General features: G+C 35.3%; 1 protein-coding gene across 1 annotated transcript in view; it reads right to left on the reverse strand.

The window, feature by feature from the left end:
• The window catches only part of LOC150088859 (BICD family-like cargo adapter 1), a 39,404-nt gene that overhangs the window by 11,198 nt on the left and 6,400 nt on the right, over nucleotides 1-21,806 (reverse strand). The window contains exons 5-8 of the mRNA XM_090370346.1: nucleotides 19,118-19,288; nucleotides 13,373-13,447; nucleotides 7,606-7,812; nucleotides 5,102-5,230 (exon numbers count right to left, since the gene is read on the reverse strand). Of these exons, the coding sequence (XP_090226472.1) occupies nucleotides 5,102-5,230; nucleotides 7,606-7,812; nucleotides 13,373-13,447; nucleotides 19,118-19,288 (582 nt within the window). The remainder of the gene's footprint in view (nucleotides 1-5,101; nucleotides 5,231-7,605; nucleotides 7,813-13,372; nucleotides 13,448-19,117; nucleotides 19,289-21,806) is intronic.

Below are 21,806 nucleotides of genomic sequence, written 5' to 3' on the forward strand. Positions count from 1 at the left end.
CAAAGACATCCCCCTTGGCAGTATCATGTCCCATACCCGATTGCTCTGCAAACATTATCACAGCAAAAGACGACCAACATGCTATCAGTTAGGTGGTCATATTTTTTTGGCTCATGAGTGCATGTACTTATCAATAGACATCAAATTATGTGCATATGCAAATGCATATAATATGATATTACTTGCAACATTGCATACATTGAACTCTGGATTTCGCATTTTATTTTAAGGAAAATAGGTAATTTTGTTAATGGAAATGAGCAGGAATTTCTATTAAAGTAGAAGCCTCAAAGGCTCACATTTTTTAAGTTTAGCACAGTCATCACCATCGACATTCTCTGCTTTTAAAATTATTTAGGATGATAAATGCCACAGATTTACACTGGGCCGCAATGAAAAATATATTGTTGTTTAATGTAAAAAAGATTATTCCACGCACAATGATATTTATTAACTTGTCATTTAATAAGTTTGTTACTTTAAATTTTAAATTCTGAAATTTAATTCAATTAATAAATAATAAATGTGTCATAAATGTATTATAATAGCATTAGCATTAGTAGAGGCATATGATGCAAGAAAGCAAGCTTATTCAGCATCAGCCAAAAAAAAAAAAAAAAAAAAACACACACACACCACTCCCATTTCACCCCTCCGTTCGTTCGAAATACCTGTCCAGTTCAGCTTTAAATTTGTTTAGGCTATCAACTTCAACAACAAGTGATGGAAGTCGGTTCCACCAACCAACCACCCGCTGGCCAAAGGCAAATTTCCGCACATCTATCCATCATCCGTCCTTCCTCAATTTGAATTTATGCCCTCTGAGCTGATCATTCTGAGCAAGATGAAGAATCCCACTGGCATTGAGCATGCTCAAACCATTCAAAGCCTTATACACCTCTATCAGATCACCTCACCGGTGCCTAGTCTCCAGACTCTGTAATTTGCAAAACTTAAGCCTTTCTTCGTAAGAGCAACCCTTTGTTCCATTCCCTAATCTTGTTGCCCTTCTCTGTACCCGTTCCAGCAGCTCTACATCCTTCTTGAAATGAGGCCTCCAGACCTGTATACAGTACTCAAGATGTGGCCTACCATTGCCTTATACAAGGGAATAATCACCTCCTTATCCCTGCTAGAAAAATTCTTGTATATCATTGACAAGACACCATGAGCTACTCTTGCAGCTCGTCTGCACTGCTCAGAGAACTTCATATCTGCCTGCACAATTACCCCCAGGTCCTTTTCATTCTCCACCACTGTCAGTGTAGTACGGCAGAGTTGATACGTTGCATTAGCATTAGCATTAGCATTAGTAGAGGCATTTGATGCAAGAAAGCAAGCTTATGCAGCATCAGCCAAAAAAAAAAAAAAAAAAAAAAGTAACATAAATAAATAAAAATAACCACTTCCACTTCACCCCTCTGTTCGTTCGAAATACCTGTCCAGCTGAGCCTTAAACTTATTTAGGCTATCAACTTCCACGACAAGGGATGGAAGTCTGTTCCACCCACCAACCACCCGCTGGCTAAAGGCAAATTTCCGCACATCTATCCTACATCTGTCTTTCCTCAATTTGAATTTATGCCCTCTCAGGTGATTTTTCTGAGCTAGAGGAAGAATCCCATCAGCATTGAGCATGCTCAAACCATTCAAGGCTTTGTACACCTCTATCAGATCACCCCGCTGGTGCCTAGTTTCCAGACACTGTAATTTGCAAAACTTAAGCCTTTCTTCGTAAGAGAACCCCTTTGTCCCATTCACCAATCTAGTTGCCCTTCTCTGTACTCGTTCCAGCAGCTCTACATCCTTCCTGAAATGAGGCCTCCAGGCCTGTATACAGTACTCTAGGTGTGGCCTGACCATTGCCTTATACAAGGGAATAATCACCTCCTTATCCCTGCTAGAAAAATTCCTATATTGCTCTGGGGTTACTGTTTCCCATATGTAGTACTTTACATTTGTCAATGTTAAACTTAATTTGCCACCTCTCAGCCCATCTGTTCAACCTTTCCAGATCCTGTTGCAGCAGCATAGCGTCAGTAGTGTCCTTAACAACCCTGCCAACCTTTGTATCATCTGCAAACTTGGACATTAAACTTGATATCCCATCATCAATATCATTCATAAACACTGAAAACAACAACGGACCCAACACTGAACCCTGAGGAACTCCACTAATAACATTAGTCCACGTTGAGCAGTGTCCATTGATTACCACTCTCTGTCTTCTGCCACTCAACCATCCCCTTATCCATAGCAGCAATTTGTCTCCAATGCCACATTGCTCCAGTTTATGCAGCAGTCTTCCATGTGCAACAGTATCAAAAGCCTTTCTAAGATCCAAATATATAATATCAAAGTTATTCCCTGCATCCAGTTCTTTTGTGACTACATCATAGTATCCAATCAAATTGGTCAGGCAAGACCTGCCCTTAACAAAACCATGCTGCGTCTGAGCTATAACTGAATTCTTGTCTAGATGATCCTGCAGTGCTTCTTTAACCAGTGCCTCCATTAATTTACCTGGAACAGAAGTTAAACTAACAGGTCTATAATTACTTGTGTCAGCCTTTGATCCTCCTTTGTGAATTGGGGTTACATTTGCACATCTCCAGTCTATGGGTACCTCCCCTGAGTCCAAAGAAGCTCTCATAATTATGGCTAGGGGTTTGCTTACTTCCTTTGCTGCCTCCTTTAATATAACTGGATAGATCCCATCCACCCCAGGTGCCTTTTTTATGTTTATCCTCAACAATCTCTCCTCCACTTTCCTCTCAGTTATTACAAAATCATCCAGCTCACTGCCAATGTTTACTTTACCTACATCATTCTCCCTCCTGAATAACTCCTCATGCGTGAATGTAGATGTAAAATACTCGTTTAGATTTTTAGCCACCTGAGCAGGATCCTCGACTGTTGAACCATCAATATCCAGTGGACCAATCTGATTCATCCCTTTCCTTCTTGAGTTTAAATATGTAAAGAACTCTTTTCTGTTTTTCTTTGCATCCTTTGCAAAGGATTTTTCGCAGTCTGCCTTTGCCTGCCTAATCTCCTTTGTGACTTGGTTACAGACCAACTTATATCTATCATAGGCTTCCATGTCACCCATTAATTTGTATGTATCCCATGCATTTTTCTTCTCTGCCACATGTCTCATTAGTTCATCTGACAACCATTTAGGCCTAAACCTTGAACAATATTTCTTAGTTGGTATGTAAAGCCTGGTAGCCTCCAAGATTAGTTCCTTGAATGCTTCCCATTTTGAGTTTGCTGTTGGTAACATCATCAGTTGGTCCCACTGTATAGAATTTAAATACTGTCTCAGACCATCATAGTCGCCTTTACGAAAACAAAAACCCTTCCCTTTACCTCTGATGGTAGTTACCTCCTTGAGTAAATCCCACTTCAGCACACTGTGATCACTGCCACCTAATGGTTCATTTATCTGCAGATTCTTAATGCATGAAGAATCACTGCTGATAATCAGATCAAGAGTATTGCTCCCTCTTGTTACCTCACGAACACGCTGATGTAGAAAACAATCATCCAATAAATCCACAAAAGCCTTGCTAGTGTGCGAGTGACCCACCCACAAATTCCAGTCAATATCTGGGAAATTAAAATCCCCCATTATAAGACTCTCTGATTTACTGGCCCACTCTATTTCCCTGTACAATATCTTATTATACTCATCAGAGTCATTAGGCCTATAGCACACTCCTACTCTCAATTTTGATTTCCCTATGCTTATGTCACACCAAACTGACTCGACACTGCCCTGTCCATCGATGTCTGGCTTCACTTCCTTGGACTTTATGTGTTTCTTAATTAATAGCATAACCCCTCCTCCCCTCCTGTCCTGTCTATCCTTTCTATACACATTGTATTCCCCAAATTCCAGTTCCGCATTACTTATATCTGTGTGACACCACGTCTCTGATATCCCAACAATATCTGCCTTTGATGTTTTGAGCAATACCTCAAATTCATCAAATTTATTTACCAAACTCCTAGCATTGGTGTACACGCAGGTATACATGCACCTGTTTCTATTCTTAGCTACCCTAACACAACCCATCTGTTTACTTGTACCGCAATGACTCCCAGCAGTCTCTGAAATATCCTGCATCTTGTTTTTCAGGCTTCTGTTCATTTCAATAGAAGCAGTGCAAGAATCACTTCCACCTCTGCCAGTGGCTACTGTTAATCTATTAGTCCTTGTTTCCCCCCCAACTAGCAGTTTTCCGACCCACCTAACACTGCCTCGACAGCATCAGCAAAAATTCTTGCACCCTTTCTATTTAAGTGTATCCCATCCCTGTAGAAGCAATCTCTCCTGTTAACAAGTACAGTCCAGGCTGAAAAAAATTCTACCCCTTGAGCCTTGCACAATCCCTCCAGGGCCGAATTGATCGACAAGGCTCTCATCATATACTCCCTCCTATCGTGTCTGGGTAGAATTGCAGACACTTACAAATTCAACCCTAATTCACGGCTTTTTTTCAACAGTGACCTGTACTTGCTAAGTAATTCCGCCGGTCTCCTACTCTTAATATCATTAGTGCCAACGTGTACAACTATATCACCTTTTGTGCCCTTAAAAGATGATATCCGCTCTACAACGTCATCAACCTTTGCCCCTGGCAGACATACCCTGGTCCTATTCCACCTATCCTTTTTACAAAGCATGTTCCCCGTTTCCCTGACAATAGAGTCACCAACAATAGAGGTAATAAATATAAAAATTATTAAAATAAGCACTAAAATGCTATTACACATAATGGTATTCTGGCACATTTTCACTTATTTTATTGCATATAAGCATGTATATTTTTCCTATTTTTAATGCATATTTTCTGATGTCTACTTCTTATCAATTACTATATCTTCTTATCAAGATTATGTAGAAATTTAGTTACTTAATAGATGAAAATCCCCATGTAAAAACTGAACTGGCCTGGGCTAAACAAATTTTTGTTTATCACAAAAATTTTGATCGGTAACTTAATAATCATAAGTAATTAAAAATTATTAAAAAATAATCCGTAAAGAAAACTGCATTTTTTTTTGTTTCTTTAGTAGAGTTAGAACTATATACCTTCTTATCCAAAACTGAAATATCTTCTGTTTTATTTCTTAGTTCTTCTGATTTTTGTCGCAGTTGTTCCTGAAGAGTTTCTATTGCATCTGTTTCCTCTACAATTGTTTGACACGATAAACAGTGTTGCTAAAATGTAAAAGAAATTAAAATTTATACAGCATTTTTTATTTAACAGTATTTTCAAAAATACTTAAATATCACAATATGTGCTAACACAGCAACATGTTATAGACTGTATTTCATGCATTTGTGTTATCAATTAGAACAAGTTAGGTAATGTACATATTGCATTACATTTCAGGAAATCTAAGTACAGGTACTCCCTCCCTGACTTATGGAAATCCGACCTTACGTAAAAAAATTTCAAAAAAAAAAAAAAAATTGTCCACACAGAAATCAGCTGTAATTGGCAACTTCAAAGATACCTACAGCCTAATCTCCAGTGGGAACATTCCAAGGATGCCAGACATTGCCTATGTATACATACAGCCCACCATGATTTATCACATGACAGGAAACAACTTGTATCTAGAATGGAAGCTTCTTGTTAAACTATTTCCTCTTTCATCTCATCTCATCACTGCTCTGCCTCACAGATAACTGTTTCTATTTTTTTTTTTATTATTATTATTGTGTGTTATCCCAGTCAGTATGGCAGGAAAGCATGTGAGTAAACCTGGCAATGTTGGTAATTCTAAAAATTGGTATACACTTACGTTAGAGTAAAAATTAGAAATTGTGAAAATGTATGAAGATGGAAAAACAATAAAGACCATTTCATGCGTTTTAGGGCTGGCAACATCCACTGTGAATACAATAGCGAAAGATAAAGAATGAATAAAAGAATAAGCAAAAAGTTCCGCACCTTTAAAGTCTACTGTGAGGGAAAAAAAAGGATTTATTCAAACCTCCCTACATAAATTCGTGAAAACGTTTGAGCAACCTCCTCAACTTGCAGGAGGAGGTTGCTCTGGCTCCAACTTCAGTGCCACATCTATCTTCAGCACCATATTTCTACAGGCCTTCAACTTCTTCAAAAAAAGGATTCATTCAAACCTCCCTACATAAATTCGTGAAAAAGTTTGAGCAACCTCCTCAACTTGCAGGAGGAGGTTGCTCTGACTCCAACTTCAGTGCCACATCTATCTTCAGCACCATATTTCTACAGGCCTTCAACTTCTTCAGCTATTTTAGAGCCAGAAGAGGAGTCTGATATTGATGATATGACAGCTCACTCAAAACTTATCCTCCTCCAACTAATATTGGCGTCACATATAAGTGTTTACCAAAATCACCATGTAATGCTCACATGAAGATAACAGAGGAGAAATGGTGGGTTAACCTATTGACATTAAATTTCATTCAAAGGTTCATAAGAAAATTCTAAACAAATCCTGAAATTCTGGTAAAAGGAGCTGCTGTTCCAAATTTATAGCAATATTTGTAGGACAAAGTTGTGGGGAAGGATAGGGAATTAGAATGTCCTAGTAGTACCTTGGTAGGTTTAAGAGAACATATGATAAAAATTTTGCAGTGATCTGGATTTTCCTTCTTGAGTAATGGCTGAACATCTGAAATATACTTTTATTTATACATATAGATTTTGTGCATGAGGGGCAAGAAGACAAGAGGGAACTGGTGGAAGTGTGCATGGAACCAGAATCAGATCTAAAACCTTTTTAGAACATATGCCAAAAACTTGGTGTTGATATAACTTTTCTCTATCAAGTGATGCCTGAACATCCAAACATACTTTCATTGATATACAGTAATCTCCCAATACATAAACAGTCAATTTATAAACATTTAACCTTATTAACAAAAATTTAGAACTAAAATTTAATTTATGAACTGAAGGTGTTCATGATGATTCATCACTGAAATGATGATTAATGCAGGAAATAACAATTAGTTGAAAAACACACTACAGTGCACATACATAATTTAACTAGTTTAATAAATGTAACCACTTACATTAAAACTATATGTTTCAGACGACTGTGCCACCTTCTTCTGAGGTAAAAACTGATTTACCCAAACACTTTACTCAGCTCCTTGTGCCATCTAGGATGACAATGTAATTGGCTGTACATCACTATATTATTATTGTTTTATTGGTTTTTACCATAGAAGAATGGGGCACAGCCTTCTGTAAAATATAGTTTAATTTAATATAGTTTATAGTTTAATGAAATGGTTAAATTCATTATACTAGTTAAATTGTGTACACAACACAGTTTAGCACTGTTTCAGCAGAGAGCTTGATTTTCGAACTTTTGCACAACCCCACATTGTGTGGGGTTGAACAAAATTCATTTTGTTTTTACTTTCAAACTTCTAATTATACTTTTACTTTAGAAATTCATTTTGTCCATTATACCAATTCACTTCATTTTATCCATTATACCAAAAAAAATTTTAAAGCTCTAAAAAAATGTTCCTCCTTTTCAAATGAATTTAAAATATTGCATTAATTTTTAAAAAATGCTTAAAATACCTACCACATCCACACTAGTCAGTATCTCTTCCATTAACTCTTGCAGTTCTTTTACAAGAGAAGCAAGCATTCCTGTTTTTAAATGGTTAGCCTGAATTTCTCCTGGAGTAGAAGATATTCCACTATCAACAGATAATCCATCTTTACGTCTCCGCAAGTCTTCACACATTCTCCACAACTGCTGGTAAATACTTACAAGTTCCTGTAGAAGCTGAAAAATATATATCACATCATTAAAAGCATCTTTATAATATAATTTAAATATCTGACTGTATGAAACAAAAAGAAATCAATGCATGATGAACAAAATTCCCTTGCAAGGAGACTTTCTATATTACAAGAATAAAAATTGTCTTTAAATTAATTTAACTCTTCATTCTTCACTTAAATTCACAGCACATGAACAGAAACTTTCGCATTCTTTTAAAAGCTCCTTACATTAAATATAATATATGACATACTTAATCAAAAAAATAATTTTTAAAAAATCTCAGAAAGTTTGATTATGGAAGAAAATGTGCAAGAAAGTATTTAAACAACTCTACTGGCTTAAAGTTTAATGCTCTTCATTACAATGGCAAAGGTATTAACTCTGAGCATTCACAGTACACAGCAACTGATTAAAATCTTATTCTAGATAAAAACTTTTTGAAATTAACTATTTTTGCAGTTTTATCTTCTGAAAGTAGATTATAAAAGAAGAGAAACTTGATATAATGGCCATTCCAGCACATCTGACTGGAACTGAAATATAACAAAAAAAAAAAAAAAAACCAAAAACAACAACCCCGGAACCGTCAGTTTAATATAATTTGGAAATGATTCTATTTGGTAATTATCCATGGATTAATATCTGAAATGAATCACTCTTTTACGACATAGATAATGCAAAATTAGTTTGTTAATTAAGTGCTTTGCTTGATGCAATTCCTAAACTTATTATAAAGGTGACGTGTCATGATTCTTGCAAGGTCTTATTATCACACAAAGTCAGGGAGAGAAGCTGTTAAATCCTATATGGTCTAATGATGGATCCCGCAAGGATCCTGAAATGTCACCTTGATAGCAAATTTAGGAATTAGGTCAAAGAACTTAATCAATAAGCTAATTTTGCATTATCCACATGGTAAAAGAGTAGTTCATTTCAAATAGTATAACTATTAACATTTGAATTCCAATAATTTCTTATTTAATTCAAACACATTTTTAAACTGCCAAAAGCCTTAATGTAAAATAAATGGAGAATATCTCTGACAATTGAGCTTAACAATATGAAAAACTAATAAAAAAATTAGTTAAATCTTTTAAAATGTTATTTTTAAAAGACTTTTTAATATTAGAATGTTTTTTTGGTTTTTTTGAAGGTGTTTAGTACATTGACTCTGGTCACAGTGTGCTAAATGCATAGTCCAAATTCATGGTCCAATGCTTAATCTTTATCATATACAGTGGTACCTTGGTTTGCGAGCATAATTCGTTCCGGAAATGTGCTCGTAATCCAAAGCACTCGTATATCAAAGCGAATTTCCCCATAAGAAATAATGGAAACCCAGATGATTTGTTCCAAAACTCAAAAATATTCATATACTGTAAAAATGATTACTACAAAATACATACCTTTTAATATTTTTAATATTTAAATTTAATATACATAAAGCAATCGAATTTATTAATTATTGGGTAGGACGACTTTCACTTTCTCTAACGGAATCACTGCTATCTGTTGACTTTTTCTTTTTGTGCGACTTTAACAAGGAATCTTTCCAATGACACTTGCTTTTGCCTCCTTTTGAGGATTTCACGGAAATCAGATTCATCGCTCGCACTATTACAAAATGAGGAGGCATGCTTGATACACATAAACAAAGCTGCGCGCATGTAGCAACTGAATAAACAACACTGTAAAGGCAGAGTACACTATTAACACCTCACATTTTACTAAAGCACATTTCTAGGGGTTACTACCATAAAACAATAAAAAAAATTTCCAGTTGCGTTCCTGCTAGTGGAATCTGTTATAAACTGGTAGTAAACTCGATCTAATTGCATTTGAGATTATACTAGCTGGAATTGTTGGTTTTTAAGTTATTATGGTGAAATGTGTTTCCCCTTCACTGATATAAAAAACCATAAATACATTTTCAAAATCTTCTCTTCATTCCTATTGGGTTGCATTCAGTTGGGATGATTCTGCGTTCGACTGCCATTTCTTGTAAATACAAAGGCGAATCGTGCATAAGCGAATTCGGTTCATGTTATATAAGATATCGTTCCCGTATTTATAAATCGTGTATGATCGAATTCGTGTAGTGTAAACACTTGTTATATGAGGACTGACTGTACTCGTATTGCAAGACCTCGCTCATTTATCAAGCTAAAATTTATTAAAAATTTTTGCTCGTCTTGCAAAACAATCGCATACCAAGTTACTTGTAATCCAAGGTACCACTGTATATGTGCCTGTATACACTGGTGTTCAAAGAAAATGTATCACCTAGGAATTTCACATTTCTAACCCTTTTTTCGCGATGGTATGTTACATTAATGATTAGCATCACAAATAGAAATATAAAAAGATATTTATTAATAGTTAAGGCAAAGCTAAGTAATATTTGACAGGTGCTTTAAAAATATTCCAAAATGAGCATTTGCAACCTTTATGCAACAGTTTTGGTAAACATGACAATTATGGCTGAAATATTTATCAGAAGCCCTCAATTTGCTTCAGTTTATTATTTTAAATGGAAAGCAAATTGAAAAGTTCACCAGGTGCAAACTAATATTTAGTTGAACCGCCTCTGGTCCTGATGACAGCAGCACACCGTCGAGGCATTGACAAGATCAATTTCTGAAGATAATCAACTGATAGTTTCTGGTTCCAAACACGAATTATGAAGTTCACGAAGGGTATTTGGTTTCTTTCTGGCAACTGCTGATTCCACACGATGCCAACATTCTCTATAGGATTCAGGTCCAGGCTGTTTCCTGGACAGCTAAGAGTTGTAATGAACCGTTCTTCCAACCATTTTTTCACCTGTAACAAATGTAAACACATTACTGTCAAACCTCTAATGCAGAAATGAAGTTAAAGTAACTACAGAAGTGCCTACTTATACTTTTTGCCCAATGACAAGAAGCAGAGTCATCCTGAAAGATGCAGTTACTTGGCAGGTTGAAATGGTCTCTAATGGTTGGTAGCAATTTGCCTTCCAATATAGCCAGGTATCCATTGGCATTTACAGAACCTTTTATAAACTGCAGTTGACCTACTCCGTGATACAAAATGCACCCCCATATTATTTGGCTGGTAAGGAATTTCACTGTAGACACCATACAGTCCGGATGATATTCTTCACGTCTATGGAAAATCGGTTGTCTCCCATCAGAGCCATTCAGGTTGAATTTCTTCTCATCCGAGAAAATAACTGACTTCCACCGCTCTGGGGTCCATTTGACATGCTCCTTACACCAAATAAAAATAATCAGGCCTTTTTCATTTTTTGTGTGAGGAGGGGCTTTTTCTTAGGATGACAGGCTACAAGTCCATTTTTGAAGAGGAGTCTTCTGTTGTTGTTGTTGTTTGGTTTTTTTTTTTTTTTAGGAGCATTAGCAACTAAGGCCATATTGCTCCGGGAATATGCGGTGGTCATTCCCTGACCTTTCCGCATCCTCCTTATTTGGTGGTGAAGGGCTTGAACTCCGGTCTAATCAAGAAGCGTGTGTTACGCACTGCTGCTCCTTCCCACCTGGCTACGGAGGCGCCAGGGAGTCTTCTGACTGTTACTGCACTTGCTACCACTCTTGTATGTTCTTCCCATTCTCTTTTCAGCTCAGATGAAGAAGCTTTATGGTTTTTAAGGGATAAGTGCTTCAAAATGCAGTCCTGTTTTGATGAAGACTCATTTGCATCTGGTTCCTTTTTTCCTATCAGCAGAACCAGTATTCTTAAGTTTGGAAAGAAATCTACTCACTGTCAACGACAAGACACTCTATAAGCGATATGATGGGAAGAACATCCTTCCTCATGTAAAGCAACAATAGCACTCTTTCTTCGTGGCATCAGCTGCACGTAGCTCGCCTGTACTAGTGCAAGTCAATTTACTAAATATATGCCAGACTTGAAGTACTCAAAGTGCTTCAAGTCTGGCCTGATCCAACTTTTTACACTTTGTTTCTATCAAAATTATACCTAACCTGTGTGTAAATATGGGTAAGACACAGAATGTTTAACATAGCTCAGATTGGGTGCTGACCATTTTGAATGTACTAACTCATTTCATGAGGCATTAGTGTTTTAAATCTGTAAATGTTCTGAGCTGCTGTTTTGAGCAGGTGAAAAGGTACATGGAAAAATATTGCACCTCTGTCTGATATCAGCTAACCCATTCCTGATTGGCTGGAATGGCTTTGATAAGTTCCCCCATGACAGCAATGATATTTAAACTAGGTAGGATAGTCCTAACAATAGGCAACCACTAAGACCTTACACAGCATATATCAGTATATGTAATAATATGTATTGTAATGTAAGTGCAATAAGTGTAATATGAGGAACAAACCAAAAGTAATGAGAATGTTTATTTTAAAAACAGTTATGTGGACAAAATAGAACATTTTTGGCAATAAAAAGCTCATACACTTGTCACTTTTCTATAAAATCACCAGAATGACCCCAAAATATAATATTTTATTTCATATAATGCTGTCTCAAAAGCTTCAAAAATTTCTGTTGTAAAGTCCATTTCTGCACTTCATAAACAGCTATGCATCACCGTTTTGACTGTCTTATCACCACCATCATATATCATCATAGTGCTCATCTCTAATGTAAATGCTCAACAGTACAAACAAGTAATATCTTGGGGAGGGGGGGAACTGAATTGTGTGGAGAGTGGGAGAAAGTATGTCACTGATTTACATTGCTTAAGCAACAGTAGTGTAAATGGCAACTTATTTTTTTGTTAGGTGCATACCAAGAAGCACGTGTTTCTTTCTTTTTCCTGTGATGTTTTGGCTTCTTTCTTTTTTGGAGATAACACTAAGGGATCACATGAGAGTTAGGCACTACAAAGATGATGAGGAAATCAAATGGATGTACAACTGGTTGCAAAGCATGGAAATGAACTTCTACTGAAGAGGGATGTTGAAGTTTACATAGCACTAGTAGCATTATATGGACCGTAAAGCCAATTTTGTGAAGCATTTACAAATGTGTGATGTATTTATATTTATTTATTCGGTTTTTTTTAGGAGCATTATCAACTAAGGCCACATTGCTCCGGGGATATGTGGTGGTCATTCCCTGACCTTTCCGCATCCTCCATATTTGGTGGTCACGGGCTCGAACCCCGGTCTAATCAAGAAGCGTGTGTTACGCACTGCTGCTCCTGCCTACGGAAGCAGCGATGATGTATTTATAGTTAATGTCCATTTTATTTCATATAACAATGTCTGTATTTATAAAATAAATGTGCTGAGTTACATTAGGAATGACCTTCATGAATTATACACACAGTGTCATGTCTTTTCACTAAATATTATACACACAGTGAAAAGACGTGACATAAAAATATGTAATTGGTAGGCTGATATGTAACTGCATGCAATATGTTCTTCCTTTTATGCTCATCTGCCTACCTAAGCTAATATACTATTGTCACAAGTTCTTAGATTCTTGGCTTGGCTATATTGGCCTGCTAACTTTGGTTTGTAAATAAATAAATAAAATGTACTAAACTTTCAGACTCTATACAAATAAACAAAAGAAATACCTTCCACTGTTCAGTTTCATCTGTAATATCCTGTTCACATCCATCATATTCAAAATCATTAGGATAATTCTTAATCTGAAAACACCATACGAATAAAGTTCTCATATTCTGACATTAATGTTACTATTAATAAGTAGCATTTTTATACTTGTATATTTTCTAAACAGAAAATGTGAAATTTGAGTATCATTCAGGAATAAATTTAAAAAAAGTACAAACACAAGGTATATGCTCATTAGTTTCAAATTACTATGAGCCATTATAAAAATAGACAGACCACTCACTTAAATGGAGTTAAATTTTCAATATTTTAAAAAAGATTAAAAATAAAAAAAAAAATAAAAAAATATATATCCAATTTATAAACTTTTTCAAATCAGACCAAGTCTAAATACTAATCTATAAAACACCGCTACAGCTCTTAAGCTATATGCAATATAAGTATCTTTATATGATATCATAACTTGCAGCAGGAATCAAAAAAAAGTACAATCTTGAAATAATGATGGAAACATGAATAATACCAATGTTTTCTCCAATAGGATGAAGGAAACTTAGTTCACTTCAATTCTTCTAAAACTTAGTCCTCCTTATTTCTTACAAAAATAGTCTATTGTTCCTACTCTACTCTCATCTTCAACAGCAATTAGACTTCTTGATAAGATTACACATCTCTATTAGGGATTACATGAAATTTCACTCTCTTGGTATAAACATGTGCTATATTGCTTTCTCTGCAACAAAAAAAACCTAGATTTTCTTTTTTACTCATGGCATTACTTTTCTTCTAAACAGCTACTCCACATTTAGGATAGTACCACCAAAACCTTTCTCAAGCTTCTGAACTATTCAAAACAGGGCAGTCAAGTTAATTAATGACCTATCTCTTACAAAGTCTCTCTTTCTGTCTTACAGATGTTTCCGCTGCTTGGCTTTTCGATACTTCCTTGAGCACTGTTCTGAACTGGCATCTATAAACCACCAAATCTCTTCCAAATGAGTACAAAAGTGTATTACAACTATTCAGCATCCATTCACTGTCCAAGTCCAAACTCAATCAACTATCCATTCCTTCTACTTTTGTTGTCTGGAACAACCTTCCTTCACATGTATTTCCCAAAATTTTAATCTACAGAAATTCAAGTCTAAGGTCAACAAGTATCATCTGCCTTCTCACCCTTCAACACATGTACGGTATAAGTACTATAGTTTCTAATACCTTTTCTAATTATAAGTACTACAGTTTCTAATACCTTTTCTAATTATAAGTACTACAGTTTCTAATACCCTTCATGTTTTGAGTTTTTATTTTAAAAAAATGTCTGTAGGGATGATGGCAAAGGTGGACTCTGTTTCCTGGAAACCAAGATATATAGCAGATATCATCTTTTAAGGGAACAAAAGGTGATATTGTTGTACACATTGGCACTAATGACCTTAAGAGTATGAGATCTGCAGATTTACTTAACAAGTACAGGTCAATGTTGAAAAAAAGTCACGAGCTAGGGTTGAATTTCAAAGGGTCTGCAATTCTGCCCAGACACAACAGGAGGGAGTATACGATGAGAGCCTTATCAATCAATTTGGCTTATTAAGTGGAAGATTGTGCAAGGCTCGTGGGGTAGAATTTTTTTCAGCATGGTCTGTGCTTGCTAACAGGAGAGACTGTTTCTACAGGGATGGGATACACTTAAATAGAAAAAGTGCAAGAATATTTGCTGATGCTATTGAGGCGGTGTTAGGTGGGTCAGAAAACTGCTAGCTTGGGGGGGTGTTCACAGACTAAAAGATTAACAGTAGCTGCAGGCAGAGGCAAAAGCGATTCTTGCACTGCTTCTACTGTAATGAGCAGCAGCCTAGAGAGCAAGTTTCTGAAGACTTCAAGAGCTGCTGGGAGTCATCATGGAACAAATAAATACATGGGCTGTGTTAGGGTAACTAAGAATAAGAACAGGTGCATGTATACTTGCATGTACACCAATGCTAGAGGTATAGTAAATAAATTTGATGAATTTGAAGTGCTGATCAAGGCATCAAAGGCAGATATTGTTGGGATATCAGAGACATGGTATCACACAGATATAAGCAGTGCAGAATTGGAATTTGTGGAGTATAAAGTGTACAGAAAGGACAGATAGGGTAGGAGGGGGTTATGCTGTTAGTTAATAAACACAAAATTTAACGAAGTGCATCCAGTTGACATAGGTGGCCAGTGCAATGTTGAACCAGTTTGGTGTGACATAAACACTGGGAAAGGGAAAATGAGAGTAGGAGTGTGTTATAGGCCTAATAACTCTGATGAGTACAATGAACAATTGTGCAGAGAAATAGTGGGCCAGTAAATCAGAATGTCTTGTAATGGGGATTTTAACTTTCCAGATATTGACTGGAACTTGTGGGTTGGTCACTTGCATGCTAGCAAGACTTTTGTGGATTTATTCAAGGATTGTTTTCTACAGCATGTTCGAGGGGCAACCTGCAAGGTGATCTGATTGAGGCGTGCAAGGCCTTGAATGGTTTGAGGAGGCTCAATGCTGATGGGATACTTCCACTTGCTGAGATTAAGAACCTGAGGGGGCGTAGCTTCAAATTGAGGAAAGATAGTTGTAGAACAGATGTGCAGGAGTTTGCCTTTAGCCAGCGGGTAGTTGATTGCTGGAACAAACTCCATCTGTCGTAGAAGTTGACAGCTTAAATAAATTCAAGGCAGAACTAGACAAACATTTGGAGAAAATGGATGGGTGAAATGAGAAGGGTTTTTTTTTTTTTTTTTTTGGCTGATGCTCTATAAGCTTGCTTTTTTGCATCATATGCCTCAACTAATGCTAATGCTAAGTAATTGTGCAGCAAGGAGATGAGTGCAGATAGACGGGTGGATTAAATTTTTATTTTTTAAATAAGGATATTTTGAAATGTGAGAGGACAAATTTTAAAGGTGGATAAGAATATTTTTGTTTGTTGAGCACAATGTTTTATTATTGAGAACAATAAAACAAAATATTTTAGAAGTCCACTGGTAAATTTATGAACCAAAACAGATCTGGGAGTGCAAAACAATACAATCCCAAACATTCAAAACAATTGGGACTAAGGGTCTTTTGGATAGTCAATTTTTTCAGATAATTGATTTCAAATGCAATCTATCAACAGTGTAAAAGGTAAGCAAAAAAAAATTAATGAGAGAAAATTACAGTAATTTCCATTAATTATTTACATATGTATTATACATGCTTATACAGTTTTAACAGCATTTCCAATGTTTTCTACTTGAAAGACAGTCTTTTTTTCCTCTGCAAAATTCTACATTTTCTTCAAACACATTAACTGGCTTGCACACAATTCTTTTTGTAATTCGACCCATCTAGTGGATAAAGGGAATTAACCACGTTACTAGTTGTTGGTTTCCATGGTGTATATTCACCACAATGAACCTATTCATTTTCAATTTGTCCAGTTTGAATTAGTATTTATTCATACAAATTGACTGCAATGTCATAATTTTTTATTTGTAGCAATTTGATTAGTGGTGAATTTAGTGTTTTTTTTTTTTTTTTTTTTTTATGTGCATGACACTATTTCATTTCATACAGTTAAATATTAAATGTGTCATTTCTTTGAGTGAAATCAGTGAAAAAAGTAAAAGCAAAAAAATTTTGGCTAATTAAAATTTCAAATAACCAGTATTTGGATAACTGGAATTCTACTGTATAAAACTTTTGAGTAATTAATAGCAGAATATCAGTTAATTTAAGAGAATACAATATAATTTAAAATTTACAGTCATAATCTTGGGCAGTGCATTTAAGAATCTCATAAATTAATAAGATATCCAACAACAATTGTATATTATACAGTACCACCAAGAATTAGGGTGCTGAATTCAAAAGGGAGTCAGAGTCACCACAGACAAACTCAGGTCCAGATGACCTATGACCCAACCATAGAAAACAATGATGCCATTCATGATCAGATTTTTCAAGATCAATTGAGTGGGTTACAATACATAGCAAAAATCTTAAACTGTAAATAAGTCCATCATATTGTTCACAGAGAACAGATAAAAAATTTCCACAAAATGGGTACCAAAAGAGGGTGGGTGGGTGGCATGCACAAAGCAATTCTTGTGAAATTTGTCCAGGTTCAAACAAGTTTGTCAGTAAGTTGGAAACCATGGATGAAACTTGTATTCATTACTGTAACTGATTCAGAAACCAAACAGCAATCCGTGTAGTGGCAATCATGAAGAATCACTTTGCCACAATTTTGAAGAGTACCATGAACTACCAAGGTGGTGGCATCAGCTTTCTGGACAAAGAAGAGGTGATATTCATTATCGTCAAAAGGATAACTCCATTATGGATGAATATTATTCTTCTTTGCTACTAAAATTTCATATGCAATTAAACATAAGCTAACATGGGAAACTCTCCAGTGGGATCCTCTTCTAGCATGACAACACTCCCAGTTATAGGACTTAGGTGACGAACAAAGCAAGCAGAATCCATCACTTCGTGAGGTTCTAACCACACACTCTGCATACTATCAGTGTAAAATAAAGGGTATGTGATTCATCTGACCACATGACTTTTCTATCATTCCACTGTCCAATCACAACATTCTCTGCACCACTTCAAGCGGAATTTTCATAGGCAGGCGACTGCCAATATCCAATTTCTTCAATTCTCTGCATATGGTATAGGTTGAAATAGGACAGTTCTGGGTTTGGTTGAATTCGGATGTTACTCACAAAAGTTAATACCCAACAAAAAGTAAACTGATGTCATACTTGGAGAAATTGGCCTTTAGTGGAATGGAAAAGGATTCTCTAAAGCAATGATCTCAGTATATGCAGTTTTCATCAGAAAGAAGCACTTTGGCATAACTGACAATCCAGGGAATATTTTAAAAAAGAACTACACTATTCCAACTATGAAAAGCAGTGGAGGCAATCTGATGGTTGGGGTCTGCTTTTTTGGTATAGCATAGCATGGTGTGCGTTTTTTTTTTTTTTTTTTTTTGTGGATAGCAGATTACTTTGCAAGAGTAATATTGTGACATCTGTGACAATGCTATTCTTTCAATACTGATATAATGTTATGGGGATGTTTTTAATGGAACACTTCCCTCTGTCACAAATCCCTACATGACAGCTTGATGTGGACCGAATAATAGGACAATGACAGACATTCACTCAATGTCTGATCTGAGCCCAACAGAACCAATGTGGCATGAGCTGGAAAGATGTGTGAGGATTGTCAGTGCAAGCCAATAGTGCTTTCTCTGTTATAAACTGTTCCATTGGAGAAATGTTTCTGTTGCATGCATTATAAATTGGTGGTAAGTGTACCACAAAGACTGTGTGCTGTACTACAAGTGAAAGGAGACCATACATCATTTTAAAATCTGGTCTTTAAATCATTACCTGCAATCCCTATGGGTCCTGAAGTCTGATCCATCTTGTACTGTAACATAACCTTTCTTAAAAACCTTTCTTAAAAATGAAGATTAAATTGACATTACTGTCTTGAGTTATGCAATTTTCAATTGTAATATGTTTCTGAATGTAGTACTTAATATATACAAATTTCTTTCATAGATTTTATCCAAAATTTGATGAATAACTTGAATTAACCTGGAACAGAGGAATGATAAAAGAAATTGAATAAATAATGATCAATGATTTTTTAATATAATAGTTAAAAACAATGCTTAAATTAAAGGTATAAAAACAGTCACACACATTACCTCATCAAAAATCATATTACTGGAAAGAGAAGAGGATGGAAGAGATCCCATCTCATTATAAAGTGATGAAAGGCGAAGCCCAGAGCCTTTACCAAGGATGACATCTAGTTTCTCTTGTAGATGCCCATTGACTTGTCTCAATTCTTCTAAATCTCTCTGCTGATTTCTCATCTGTAAAATATTAAAAAAAAACTTAAGTCATATACAATTAATACATACAAGGTTTGCTCAAAAAGTTTGGTGAATGAACTTATAATTCTTGAATGCATTACAATAGCTGAAGGATTTTAAGTGGGCTTACATGACATATTTTGAGAATGCACACAACAAGTTTTAACTTGCTGTTAATGTGCCAGTCTATCAGAAAGCTGCTTTGAGTGAACACTTGTTTTTCTCATTTGTCATGTGTACATGTACTGAAAATTATGAAATTTTATAAACGTAAGAATGTTACATTCTATTATAAATTTGGAAATCATTTAAGACAGTCACTCATAGGAACCCATTAAATGCTCACTGCAGCTTATGGAGATGACACTATGACAATAAAAAACATTTTCAAATAGTTTCAATGGTCTTGACACTCGCACTATCATTCAGCTGGATTGATAATTGACCATTTGAAAAATCGTTATGGAGACATCTCTTTCAATTGGTTTGGTCAGGCAATTTTGATCCAAGGATTTAGACACAAGGCAAGCAAGTGCGACATTAATTCTACATATTCTCACTTTAGATAAAAGACACTGAGTCCTCATTTCATCTAAGTTGTTTGAGCAAGCTGTGCCAGATTCTGAATTTTTATCAAAAATTATAACAGGAGATGAGTGTTGAGTGCGTGGATATGACCCAGAGACCAAGGTTGAAAGTTCCCAATGGAAAATAAATGTCATCACCAAGGTGAAAAAAGGCAAAGCAGTTAAAATCACACGTGCAGGTCATGGTGATTGCATTTTATTTTACAAGGGGATGGTATTATCAGAATTTATTCCACAAGGTGTCACTGTTAACACAGCCTACTACCAAAAAGTTTTAAAACAGCTGAGAGATACAATCTGACATGAATGACTCAAAAAATGGCAAAATAGTCGGGTTCTTCATCATGAGTGTGCCGTAATACACATCACACACCTTCCAGCAACTTTTGCTGGAAAAATTTGTTAAATTTGCATGTACTGCTGTCAGTGAGCATTACTGGTGTGAACAGCATATATTAATTGTAACCCACATTCCAATGTTGAAATTATAGACCATATGCATGATTCTCATCTTGCATTTGGTTCATATGTGTGGTGGGTCCCGATATCAACTGAAATGAGGGACCAGTACACACCCTATTACAGAGGCAGTTATTTTAAATGACAAGCAAAGGTCACCTTCTTATAATGTGACATATATTTCATCCTATTTCCTTGGTGTCTGAAGGTTGATACTTTCTTCCCTTCCTTTTTTTCATTTGTTTGCATTCTTGTCCATTTTATTTAACCATAAAAATCTTAACCATTTTATTTTATTTTATAGTTTTTCTATATTTTTTTTTTTCTTGCACTTAACTTTCTGGTAGTCACCAATCACAATCTGCATTGGATTTTCTTTATTGCATGCTGTCATATGGTTTACAAATGAATGATCTTCCTTCTATAATATAATGAATTTAAGGAAAGTAACAAGGTATTCCACATTACTTTTCCTTAAAAGTTGATAAAGGTGCACATTGCTCCAAAAGCTTCTTTGTGTATATTTTATTTTTATCACTTTTGGCGATTTTATTCTTTATCTGTGTATGCTTATTATATTTTTATGCCATATTTTATTATTTTATCAATACATTTTAATAAAGTTTTATTCCTTGTCTTGGTTTTTGTTAAAAGATTTATTTTAGTATGCTTATTCCTACATTCATAAGGCATTTTTGTGCCCATGACACTCCTGTCATGGGCACAAAAGTAAAATGATTTGAGTTGATTCAAGAAATCCAATCAAACATGATGGACTGCCTAAAAAAATTCACAAAAATGTTTTTATGAGGGGCATGCACAATGGAACAAAAGTGGAGATTATACTGAAGAATGGCAATGATGTAAATATGTATCATTGAATAGAATTAATTTTTTGCAACAAACTTTGTTTCCAGCTATATACACAAATTAATTTTTTGATCAAACTTTATAATTTAGCAGTATTGTGGCTTCAGAAATTCTAATGATACTAAAGTTGACAAGTAACTAATTTTAAGAACTGGATTTTGATATTAAAACTTTAAACTATTCAGCTAATATTTTTTAAATACCTTTGTAATGACAAAACTTACAGAAAGTATAACTTTCTTTTGAAGAATTATTTTTAGTTCATTTAAATATTACCTTTAACTCTTCATAACATTGTCAACCTCACAAACCAAATGTGAGTTACGTATAGTTAAATGAAGCTCTTGCTAATTTTAATAAAGTAACATTTTCATAACTAGCAGGAACTGCTAAAAATCACATTAGAACTTGAATTCTTAAAATTTTATATTTTGAAAACAAAGAGCAACATGCTTCTCCTTAGAGAATCACTGTTTATTTGAAGTGAAAGATTGAGGAAACCATGGTGATCTCTTTCACTATAAGTAGAAAGTGTTTGGTACACTTTCTACAAACCTTGGTTTGTTTTCAGCCATGTACACAAATGAAGTTTTGCCAACTCA

The sequence above is a fragment of the Mastigoproctus giganteus genome, chromosome 3 (assembly GCF_048544385.1).
Source record: "Mastigoproctus giganteus isolate SK-2022 chromosome 3, ASM4854438v1, whole genome shotgun sequence".
Classification (NCBI taxonomy): Eukaryota; Metazoa; Arthropoda; class Arachnida; order Uropygi; family Thelyphonidae; genus Mastigoproctus; species Mastigoproctus giganteus.